The following is a 12244-nucleotide window of genomic DNA, read 5'->3' as shown; positions in this document are numbered from 1 at the left end:
TTCTAACATTGAGACAGAAAATGAACAATAAACATAAGAAATAATTTATTACATGGTATGTGAGACAGTAATTTGTGCATGGAAAAGACTCAGGAGGATTGGGAGTGTGAGGGTGTTTTTCAGTTTTTAAAGTGATGGTCAAGGGAGCCTCACTAGTGAGACGTTGAAGCAACCACTTGAAGGAGGTGAGCAGGGCAGCTCAGGTAAGAGCTTTCCAGGCAGAACATCATCAGGTGGACAGAGGCCCTTGAGTAGGAGCATACTTGTTGTGTCTGAGGAGCTGTAAAGGGGGCAGAGCGCTGGGTTGGAATGAGCGAGGGGAGAGAAGTTAAAAGATGGGATCAGGTGGCCGCCTGATCTGGTTGGAATTTATAGGCTGTTGTAAGATAGCCCTTTCAATGTTTGAGCTTCAGAGTGACAGGATCCGCTGTACATTTTCATAGTTTCTGTTGCTGCTTTGCTGAGAATAATTGTAGGAAGTCCCAGGAGAAGTCAGGGAGACTTGTTAGGCCCTCGATGTCTTCCAGTGAGAGACAATAGTGACAGCGCAATCTAGGATTGTCACAGATGAGGTGGTGAGAAGTGGTTGCGTTCTGGATATAGCTGAAGGTAGAGCCAGCAGAACTTCCTGATGGACTAAATCTCAAGTATGAGAGGGGGGTGGATTCGTGTATCGCTCCCAGGGATTCAGCCTCAACGACTGGCAGGATGGAGTGGCCATCACCTGTCAAGGGGAAGGCTGTGGGTGAGGCAGATTTTGCTATTGAAGATCAGGAGTTCCGTTTTAGAAGTATGAATTTGAGATGTCTGTTAGGGTATCTATGTGGAGATGCCAAGTCAGCAGGAATTCCGGAGAGGAGTATGAGCTGGATACATAAATCTGAGAGTCAGCAGTTTATAGATGATATTTAAAGTCATGGGACTGGATGAGATCACTAAGGAAGTGAACACAGACAGAAAAAGTAAGAGAAAGGGGCCTTGCAACACTCCATGGTTAAGAAATCTGGAAAATGTGGAGGGACCAGCAGAGAATCAGTACAGAGTGACCAGTGAGGCATGAGAGAATCCTGTGGGAGTGGATCACAGAAGAGAGAGAGAGAGAACTTGTGTCAGCAGCTATTAACAAGGTGAGAACTGAGAATTAGTGATAATTGGAAAGATAATCTGGTAGTTGGTTAAGAGAAAAAGAGAAAAAGCCAGTTTAAGAAGGGAATCATAAAAATAGACTTTTAACATTTTATTTTCATTTTAATCATACAAATATTTCTTTCATCAACTTTCAGGTGAAGGTCTTTACTTTAGTATGGTTTTGCTGACTGAAGTCCCACATATTCTTATTTGAAAACCACACCTCTCATGCTTCATCTATGATCTCTAGTGTTTGAGGACTTAAACATATTTAAAAGCAAACTAAAGGCAGTATCTGTCTAAAGATAATTTTTTTTTAAATTTTATGTAGTTGTCTCATCTATACCTCATTAGATGACTTTTTTTAAACTACTTCCTCTGTTCAGTGTCTCTAAAGTGTACAACTTCATTGTTATAGTAAGTCGTTTCATCAGTTTATGGAATATTTAATTTACCAATTATAGTAATGAGTTCAGTAGACATAAAAGATCAGAGAATAAACACAAGTGACTCTTGGTGAGCACATAATTCAGTTCATGAGAATGGAAGGCATCAGGCACTGCCCACCTCAGTGGGGCCTCAGTCAGTTGGTGTCACAGAGAGATTGGAAAGATCATTTAAAAAGCTTTGACTGCACTGTTTACTGTTTATTAGATTATTAGATACTCACTAGTATTTACCATGTCACTGACGGTGTGTTAAATTCATTTCAAACATGAGTTCCTTTAGTCTTTATAACAATTTAATAGCACATTCCTAACATTTTGTAGAAGGAATTGGGGTATAGAGAGATCAAGGCAATTCACCAAGTACACGTGGCTAGTAAGAGGCTGGTCCTGAGTCTCAGACCAAGGTCTATAGGAGTCTGAAGCCATTATCACTGACCTCTACAACTGTAACCTGCCTTATTCACGATGTTATCAATGAAGGTAAGGAGAAAAGGCAATATAGAGAATTCAGGGTCAAGAGAGCACTCTCGTTTTCCCAGATTTTTTTTTTTTTTTAAAGAACTTGAGAGTCTTGCTGAAGGAAAGAGCCAATGAACTACAAAAGGCCAAAGAGACAAGGAAAAGCAACGTGGTTCCAAAAAAACTGTGAAGAGTTTGGGAGACCAAAGTTTACTGCAGTAGAACATTCAGTTAACAGTGTCTAAAGAAATATGATAGCTAACCTTTGCTTTGTGTTTAAAATGTTTGTATCTGCCTATTTTATATAAGAGTTTTGCTGGTTTTTCCTATCCAGGTTTTTTTTTTTCCTAATTCTTTTATTCTTCCGACAGACGCTCTTAAAATACCTTTAAGGATTTCAGTGGGTGAGATTCCACCAGGCAACTATTGTTCAGATGACTTTGAATGCGAAAACACAATATGCACTTTAAATATCCGCAAACAGACATCATGGGATGATTTTTCAAAAGCAGTGAGTCAAGCTCTGACAAATCATTTCCAAGCAATCTCCTCTGATGGATGGCGGAGTCTGGAAGATGTGACATTTAATAACACCACTGACTCCAGCATTGGTCTCAGTACAAGCAGTGTGCGATCCGTCATGCTAGGTATCAGCAATCCTGTGATGAAGAGAAAGCTAAATTTCTCGGTTTATTCATGTTTATGGGCTCCATAACCTGATACTTAGTTCGTTGATTAAATACATTCAAAGCTCACTTGTGACAGGTGCTGGTGCTGAAAACTTGAGTATTCACAATGCAGCCATTACATAATGTTGCCCGTCAGTATAAAAAATGCTTTGATGCCTCAGATAATACTTAGAGAGTAAAAAACAAGAAAGCCCTTGATGAGGCTTTGTGATTGCACTTGCTATTCTGATAAATGCTAAAAACTAACTACATTGCATCTGCTTACTGATGCACAAGTTCTGAACACAGCTCCAGATTTGTACTTGAACTATGCCAGGGATGCTTGTATGTTAACACCTTACCTCCAGCACAGGAACGCTAATGAAGTCTTGAGTTGGAAGAAGCACTCTCCATTGAAGTTATAATCAAAGCTCCCACATGGGATGATTCAGGGTGATAAGTGGTTATTTCTGTTTGATAGGCACTATGAAGCAGACTCCAAAGAACTTATTAAGATAAGATTCATTGGGGCACCTGGGTGGCTCAGTCTGTTCAGTGACCGACTCTTGGTTTCAGCTCAGGTCATGATCTCAGGGGTTGTGAGATCAAGCCCCACATTGGGCTCTGCGCTCAACATGGAGTCTGCTTGGGGTTCTTTCCCCTCCCTCTGCCTCCCCCTGTACTCCTCCCCCTGCTCCCTTGCACATCTCTCTCTCTCTCTCTCTCTCTCTAGTATAAATAAATAAAATCTTTTTTTTTTTAAAGATAAGATTTGCCTTCTGGTGAGCATAGTAAGTGCTCTATAAATGTCCTTGGTTAGTTTGTTTCCTCTTGAGCCAGCAGAAGTAGCATCTTTGGGGAACCTGCTATTATTTCAGAACTATTTTGGGAGCTTTATATACAGCACCTCAACGAGTCCTGAAAACAGGCTCATTTTACAAATAACTAGTTACAAGATGACCTGCCTGAGATCACAGAGCAAAGAAGTAAAACAGGCGGGATTCAAATCCCAGTCTGTCGTAGGAAACCTGCATGTTTTCAGCAGCAGTATGTGGCAAAAGAATAGTCAAGGTTAAGGAAAAGGGTGAGTTTCACCAGGCTTTTAATATATCAGCTTATTAGATCGGAAAGTATTTTATTCTGTTAACTTATATATGCTAAGTCACTCTAAAAATATATGTATTTTACTAGCTTTTAAGGCAGATTATTCATGACAACTTAATTTTATGAATCTTTGGCAAGATCATTAAAATAATTATGGAAGAATTATTACATAGTTAAGTAATTGCATTAAGACAATATATCATAAATGATTCTCAGTAACACATTTGCCCACACAATGAACTGTTATTCAAGGTGTGGTTGTGCCCAGAGGTCTAATAAATGAAGTCAGCACAGACTTGTTTTGAAGAAAATGGCCTTTCATCATCAGCCCTCATCCAGCTAATCTGGAAACAAGCGTAAGCAAATGGATATTTACCACCATCAGAGAGATTTACCTCTGTGAGCAGTGGGTGATAAAGCTTGTTGGTTCCAGTGTTCATGCCTGTCACTGATGTGTGGGGCACCCTGGTCGTTTCAGATCTAAAGATGATTGAGTTCTGTGGGTGAAGGGCTTAGTGTAGTCTCTGGCTGTAGCTGCTTAAAAATTAGCAACTATGACAAGAGTTAATAATGTATGTATATAAGTGACTTTACTATAGCGATAACCTAAGTAGATGAAAGGGACTCAAGCCACCAGATAACCAGTGAGTTACAGGGAGGCCATGCATATGTGGTAGGAATATTGAAGAGTTTAAGATCTGTGGAAGGAATAAGTACGTACTACGCATCGCTCCCTAGAGTAGACACCTGTGACGTGGGACCCTTTCTGAGCAAGAGTGAGCAGAGGGCCCAGATAGTAGGCTTGCTTTATTCTGAGCTCCTGAAGTTACTGTTTTTATCTGGAATCTAAAAATTTGTTGAAAAGGGAGCAGATCATAAAGGACCTGTTACCTCATGCAAAGTGCTCGGACTTTGTGAAGCAGGCACTGCGAGAGCCATGAAAATTTATCATCCGGGGCACCTGTGTGGCTCAGTTGGTTGGGCGACTGCCTTCGGCTCAGGTCATGATCCTGGAGTCCCGGGATCGAGGCCCACATCGGGCTCCCTGCTCAGCGGGGGGGTCTGCTTCTCCCTCTGATCCTCCTCCCTCTCATGCTCTCTGTCTCTCATTCTCTCTCTCTCAAATAAATAAAATCTTAAAAAAGTTTTAAAAAATTAAAAAAAAAAGTTATCATCAGCTTTGTTCCTGAAAACTTAACCCTAGAAATAATTAGTAGTACTTTTACTCCCCAGATTTCTCTCTTACTCCGGAAAACAGCTCTGGAGAAGCCTGTTGTTGGAAGGCCTTCCTTTTGACCTTCAATAGACATTGTGTTTGGGAGTTCACCCCTGTGACCCTTGACCTATTCTGTGCATGGCTTTGACAGTTTAAGCTCTGGATTCCTTAGGGTTCTCACGTAGGAGATTGCACATTGCCCCTTATAAGAAAAATTACTTTAAGCTTCTTTGACATTTTCTTTCATTTTTTTTTTTGAACTAGGAAATGTGCCATGGTCAGCAGGTCAGAGCTTCTCCCAGTCCCCGTGGGACTTTATGAAGAAAAATAAAGCAGAGCAAGTCACCGTGCTTTTATCAGGTAAGGATAGTCCAAATTGAGTGAATGTTGACACAGTGTTTGGCTTTGTGAGTGTCTCGCGGTGCTGATTCTTAAATCTGCACGTTTCTGTCCTGCATTCTCTAGCAATGCATGTATGACTCCCTCTACTAAGTAATTAGATGTTTTTTGAAACATTTGATTAAGAAGAAAAAAAGCCAGGTTTCTGACACTTGTGGTGATATCCATCCTGATCATTGATTGCTGCAATTTTTTTGTTAATTTTATTTATTTATTTGAGAGCGAGAGTAGGGGGAGAGGGGGCCAGAGGAGCAGAGGGAGAGAGGGGACAAGCATACTCCTCACTGAGCAGGGGAATCTGCCATGGGGCTGGATTTCACAGCCCTGACCTTGAGATCATGACCTCAGCTGAAATCAAGAATTGGATGCTTAACCCACTGAACCGCCCAGGCACCCCACTGAGATTCTGACCGCCTCTCTCATTAAGAACAAACCAGAAGTTAAACCTGAGGTTCTGAGAGAGTGGCAAGACACGATGTTAAAAAGAAATGCCTTCTGTTACTGTCAAGTCCAGTGTATGATTAATATAATTATTATAATAGTACAAGGTAATGTTTAATGAGCACCTATTATGTGCTAGGCCCTGTCATTTACAGCACATTACAAGTATAAATTCATTTCATCCTTGTAACAACCCAAGGAGATACGTATTTCTGTTTACCCTCATTTTATGTACAAAGAAATTAAGGCTCAGAAAGGTTAATTTTCTTATCTGAAGTTATATAGCTAGTAAGTGTTACAAGAATCCTCAATTTCTCAGCCCTTAATTCTAAAAGGGATTTCATCATATATTTCTCATAGTTGGGAATGGAGTCTTTAAAAGTTCAGCTAGTAAAGTTTCAACTAATAAAGTTGTATTCTATTGTTTGAACTACTTACTGAAGTTACAAAAAAAAAAAAAAAAAGTAAGACTATCCCAGAAAATTCCTTTAGACTTTCAAGCACTGTATTGAGAGAGTAGCAGAATTTGGGAGGGAAGTGAGGGAGATAGTCTGGGAAAGAACGTAAAGGATAACCCCTAGAACTGCGTTAATGCTGTCCCAGGCTAGAACTTGCAGAGGGTTGGGATTGCCTCTGATAACACTTGCTCATAAACAGTAAAATACTGAATCCGGTGATCGGAGCAGATACTAGCTATAGTATTTGAGCTAGGACCTCAGGCCCTGGCTGTGACTGACAGGTGGGCTTCCCAGGGGAAGGAAGGGCAGCTGGGGAGCTCTGGGGAGACCAGGAATAGTGGCCATTTACCAGCCAGTTCAAAATGTTACAGTATTTTCACAGTGATAAAGACACAAAGGTACCTCTTGGCCAGATGTCAGCTCTGCCTACATAAGTCAACAAACATTATTGTATCTTTTATGAGAGGTTTTGTTGTATTTTGATCATTTATATTTAACAAGGAAGAACCAGGGTGCCTGGGTGGCTCAGTTGGTTGAGCCTCTGGCTCTTGATTTTGGCTCTGGTCATGATCTCAGGGTTGTGGGATCAAGCCCTGCGTTGGGCTCCGAACTCAAGGGGAGGCTGCTTGAGATTCTCTCTCTCTACCTCTGCCCCTCCTTTCTCTCTCTCTCTCTCTCTACTTCTCCAAAAAAAAAAAAAAAAACCAATTTTCCTTCTGTGTATTGCTTTCTTAAATAGGTCCTCAAGAAGGCTGCCTCAGTAGTGTGACTTATGCGTCAATGATCCCTCTTCAGATGCTACAGAATTACCTCAGGCTGGTAGGTGGATGCTGCCAAGTGGAGTCTTAAACTCCCATCTCTGACCCTAGAATATATTGGTTGGCCCATTTTCATGTTTGAAAGAGTGTGAGCCCCCACTAACCCTGTGACCTTCCCCAGCAGCCCTTTCCCTAGAAGGCTGCTGGTCACTTAGTTCTGGATTTCTGCCACAGTCATTCATGTGTTCACCACCTGGACCCAGGGACTACCTGTGACCTGTGAAGTGTTATAATTGGAGCAGGAGGAGATTGTCTTTCCCCAGCATGGGCTTGACATCAAGAAACTGATCATCAATATGAAAGACAATGGCTATAAATATCAAGATGCTTTGCTGTAAACTTTTGTAATTTAAAACCAAGTTAAAGGGCGCCTGGGTGGCTCAGTTGGTTGAGCGACTGCCTTCGGCTCAGGTCATGATCCTGGAGTCCCGGGATCGAGTCCCGCATCGGGCTCCCTGCTCAGCAGGGAGTCTGCTTCTCCCTCTGACCCTCTTCCTTCTCGTGCTCTCTGTCTCTCATTTTCTCTCTCTCTCAAATAAATAAATAAAAATCTTTAAAAAAATAAAAAATAAAAAAAAAATAAAACCAAGTTAAATATGCTAGCATTAGTTAAAGTATTGATTTGGCCACTTCAACAGAAACTAAACAGTTATAGCTTAAACAGTATAGAAGTTTATTTTTTTCAAACAGAGAAATCCCAACAGGTGAGAGAGCCAGCCAGGGGATGTAGGGCAGGGTGATCCTAGCAGGGTGTCAACACCTTCTCTCTCACCGGGCCACTCTGACCTGGGGTATTGCTTATGTGGGTTTGGTCAAAGAGAGTCACCAGGTTCTAGCCTGAGGGAGGAGAGCCTGGAGGGCAAGCCCCTTCCTTTCTGGGGAGTTGCACACATCATTTATATCCACAACCCATAGACCAGAATTGAGACACAAGTTCACACCTAGCTGGGATATGTGGTCTTTTGCTGGGCAACCACGCACCCAGCTAAAACTACTTCTGTTTGATTATCAAGAGAAAGTAGCAAATTCTAGACAGTGAATAACTACAATGTTTTGCATTTGTCCATTACTTACTACATGTCAGACAGTATGCCAAATGCTCATAGGTGTGTTATTTATTCTTCAGAACATCCCTATGAGGTAGATAGCATCATCCATTTTATGGATGAGGAAATTGAAACAGAGGTCACATAATGTGCTCAAGGCCACGAGGCTAGTGAGTGATTCAGCTAGGACTGTGCAGTCCCTGAGACCCGCAGCGGTTTCCTTGTGAGATCTATCTAAAACTAATACTGAAGGTATAAAACTTGAAGCAAACATTGGTTTTGCTTGCTGCCTTAATTTGGAAAGCTTTTTCAAACAAATGAATGGGTTTTTCTATGGTCCTTTACAGAAATTGTTTCTGTTAAGTATCAGTTGATACCTCTGTTCCCCATGAAAAGAAGTATTCAAAACCATTCTGTTGATGTTCTAGCTAAACTCAGAGTTGGGACTGACCTTTTTAAAAGAAGCCACAGTTGCATAGAAACATTCAGAGGCTTTATAATTTAGAAGAGATGGTGTCTTGTAAATCTGAAGACTTTCACTTGTTTTCATTATCATGTGTTCCTCTCTCCCTACAGCTTCAAAGTAAGCCTGAGGGTTACATATAGGTGGGAGGGAGGGCTCTCTCCTCCCTGTGCTTTAGTGAAAGTTGAAGTTGTGTTACCAGTTGGTTTTCAGGAATGTGAGCCTAGGCTCCCAGTAGAATGAGCTTGTAGAACCACTTTCTTCTCTCCCTTCTCCCTTCTCAGCTTCTCTGTACCAGGCAAGGTTCTGGCTCAGGGCTTTTCATTCACTCAGATGATAAAATAAACAGAAAGGTGATGAAACAGATTACAGCTGCACATTAGGCTTGACTGAGCAGATCTATTAGTACATTATAACCACAATATTCCAAGTAACATTTATATGTGTGCCTCCTAATGCATAAGACATGGTAACTACCCATGACCAACAAACCAGAGAGTAACTAGTTGTTAGTTCTATTCTCAGTTTAATGAGTGTACACAAAGGGCTTTTTAAAATTCAACAATTAACCTCTGGATGAAGATAGTAAATATTTATCATGCATTTTAGCAACCACTTCAAAATTTAAAGTGACTCAGGCAATAATATAATACCGTGGTTGTGAATGTTTCATCTTCCTTAAGAGATTATAACCCCCCTAGTGAGACAGATAATGTGTTAACACATTTTTGTATCCTGTTTAGTTATTTAATTCAGTTGTTTGACAACTATTTATTTAGAGCCTTCTAAATGCAGAAAGTGTTTTAGAAACTTAAGATATACCTATGTGTAAGATGCATTCCCTGACCTCGTGGAGCTTACATTCTAGTGGGGAAGGCAAATAGGAAACAAATGAATAAATACATCTGTGATGACATGGCCAGTCAAGTATGCAAATATATAGGAAAATATGCAAGTATGAAGGAAAATAAAGCAGATAAGGAGATAAAGAGCTAGTGGGAGGGATGGCAGAAAAACTTTTGGTTGGAGTTGTTAGCCAAGACCTTTCTGTAGTGACGTATAGACAGAAAACTAGATGAGGGGAAGATGGTAGCCTTGTGAAGGGTGTTTGCAGCAGATGGAACAGCAGGTACAAAAATGTCTATGCTGGCAGTGAGGTCTGAGAGATGGCCAGAAGCTAGATCATTTGGGATCATGGCAAGGACTTTGAATTTTACTCCAGGTGTGATAGAAAGCCACTGATAGGGTTTGAGCTGGAGAGTGACACATCCACCCAGTGCCACAGTAACTATAGGCACATTGTTAGGTCTTTGAATTGTTGAAAATCTATACAACATGCAAACCTAGTAATACCTGACTTTATTGAGTATTTATTATATGCCAAGCTCTGTTGTAAAATATATAGATTGTTTGATTTAATCACTCCATGAGGGTAGGTATTTATATCAGTACCCCCATTTTACAGGTGAATAAACCAAGATTCAAAGGAATTTTTCCAAGGTTCTCAGCAAGCAAGTGGTAGAACCTAAGGAGTGGCATCAAGTCTGTCTTCCTTTATGCCATGTAATAATATTGGTTAAGAAGGAATCGCAGTAACCAGTTTTAACTGTGTGTGTAAATGTATTACATAAAATGCATATATTAAAGCCTTTATGCAGAAAGCCACATGGATTGAAGACTTTAAATCAGATTTGTTTCTTTTTTTTTAATGGTGTTATTTTTCAGTACTTTCACTGTATAATTAAAATAATACAAATCCTAAATATCCATTCCGACAGCTAATAAGGAAACATTTAACTTGATTGAGTTTTGAATCGCTAATAACTTATTATAATAGCTGAACTTTGTGTGTAATTCAGACTTTTTCCAGCCAGTTGCAGTTTTTATGAGCTTATTTGCAACCTTCTTTTTTAATACTTCAGTGACTATGAGTAATTATTATATTAGAAAAATACTTGAATAGATCATCCTCATCTGAGCACTACTTTAAAAGGTAGGACTCTGAATCCCCTCGGACATGATTCTTGAGATTCCAGTGGCTGGTAGCCATCTACCACAATATGTGGCACACTAACCATCAAGAATCACAACTAGGAAATTCCACCTGCTCTCCACCTGCTCTTCATAGAGTCCTAGAATAAATTTGCCATGTTCCCATAAAAATAATGTTGTAAATGATGATGGTTATGAATCTAAGGCCACAAATCTCAATCAACTCCGTTAGCAGGGGGCTAGCCAGTTCTAGCCTGACCTCTTTTGTGCATGGAGGAGTAAACGTGGGTGAGGTCCTAGCAGAAGGAGGAAGCCAGTTCCCTGGTGTGATGAAGCGTGGCTCCAACACCAGTGAATCTTTTGGCTTCCGTGGCAATTACGGAAGAAGATTCTGGGCAGCAGGGCAAGTGTCAGCCCAGAGGAGGTCTGGAGCAGGAAGAGTTGTTGAGTGTTAGAGGTTGGGTGACAAGGGAATGGTTAGATCCAAAGTTATATCTTATGGTTGTTTCATTTTTTGTTTTTTGGGGTTTTGGGGTTGTTTTTTTTTTTTTTTTTTGGAATAACTACAATACCAAATTCTTATGTCTGTGCTGCTAAAAGAGGGCCTAAGTAACCAAGACCAATCTTGGCTTTTAAAGGTTCAGGAAGCTAATTCTTAAAAACCTATGGTGTGTCTCTCTCTACGAACTGTAATTTCTCTTAAATTCCCATTATTCTTTTATGCTTATTCTATAAAGAGGGACCTCAGCCTATGGCTAAAACCCTCTCTCTCTACCATGAAGGACTCTAGATTTTTGGAGCCCCGATGCTGGATGGTGCCAGTATTGTCTGAGGGGGATTTTACATGAATCAACTGACAGTAACTGTGTTGTTTGTGGCTCTAAAGACCTACATAAATTCTTTAAAATCAGTGTCAGAAGAGGTCAGAATGAAAGTCCTAGCTATAAAGCCATGATACTTTACAGCCATCTCAGCTTTATTGGCTCAGTAAAAGCCTTTTATTTTTTATTCTTTTTTCAGTTTAGCATCTTAGCAGGACCAGGCCTAAAACCGTCTCTCCGCAGTAGAAGCTTTCCCTCAGGCTCTGACAAGTGACACTCGGAACAGAAGTTGAGGTTTATTGCTTTAAAATAATGCCCCAAGTCTGAAAACACATCACAGGTGCCCCGTTGACCACTGCGGAGACAGCAGCAGCTCTGGTGCACGGCCATTCTGCAGGAAAACACTGTGGAGGGGAAAACAATCAAGGGATGGATGGGCCTTTGTAGAGGGCATTGTTTCCATTTAATCCAGAATTCATTTGCGTCACAAAGCACTAATTGACATGTGCTAAGAACTTCGTGAATGGACTGTGCAGACGCAGGAATAAAAGGGATTGGTACCGATGTGATAATAAGGCCAGTGTCCCTTTAATAACAAGCAAAAATGTGCCCCTGGAAACGGGCATTTAGGAGTAGTTTGGTTTTCTTTCTTTCTTTCTTTCTTTTTTTTTTTTTTTTAAGATTTTACTTATTTATTTGACAGAGAGAGAGACACAGTGAGAGAGGGAACACAAGCAGGGGGAATGGGAGAGGGAGAAGCAGGCTTCCCGCTGAGCAGGGAG

General features: G+C 40.7%; 1 protein-coding gene across 1 annotated transcript in view; it reads left to right on the top strand.

Moving 5' to 3' along the window:
• Nucleotides 1-12244, top strand: part of CTTNBP2 (cortactin binding protein 2) — a 150091-nt gene that overhangs the window by 102776 nt on the left and 35071 nt on the right. The window contains exons 10-12 of the mRNA XM_028105001.1: nt 2408-2683; nt 5289-5384; nt 7062-7141. Coding sequence (XP_027960802.1) covers nt 2408-2683; nt 5289-5384; nt 7062-7141 — 452 coding nt within the window. The remainder of the gene's footprint in view (nt 1-2407; nt 2684-5288; nt 5385-7061; nt 7142-12244) is intronic.

This window comes from Eumetopias jubatus, unplaced genomic scaffold (genome assembly GCF_037043125.1).
Source record: "Eumetopias jubatus isolate StellerSeaLion01/CBP00866 unplaced genomic scaffold, mEumJub1_p1.0 scaffold_14, whole genome shotgun sequence".
Taxonomy (NCBI): Eukaryota; Metazoa; Chordata; class Mammalia; order Carnivora; family Otariidae; genus Eumetopias; species Eumetopias jubatus.
Note: the sequence above shows the minus strand (reverse complement) of the source record. Positions and strands in the feature narration are given on the sequence as shown.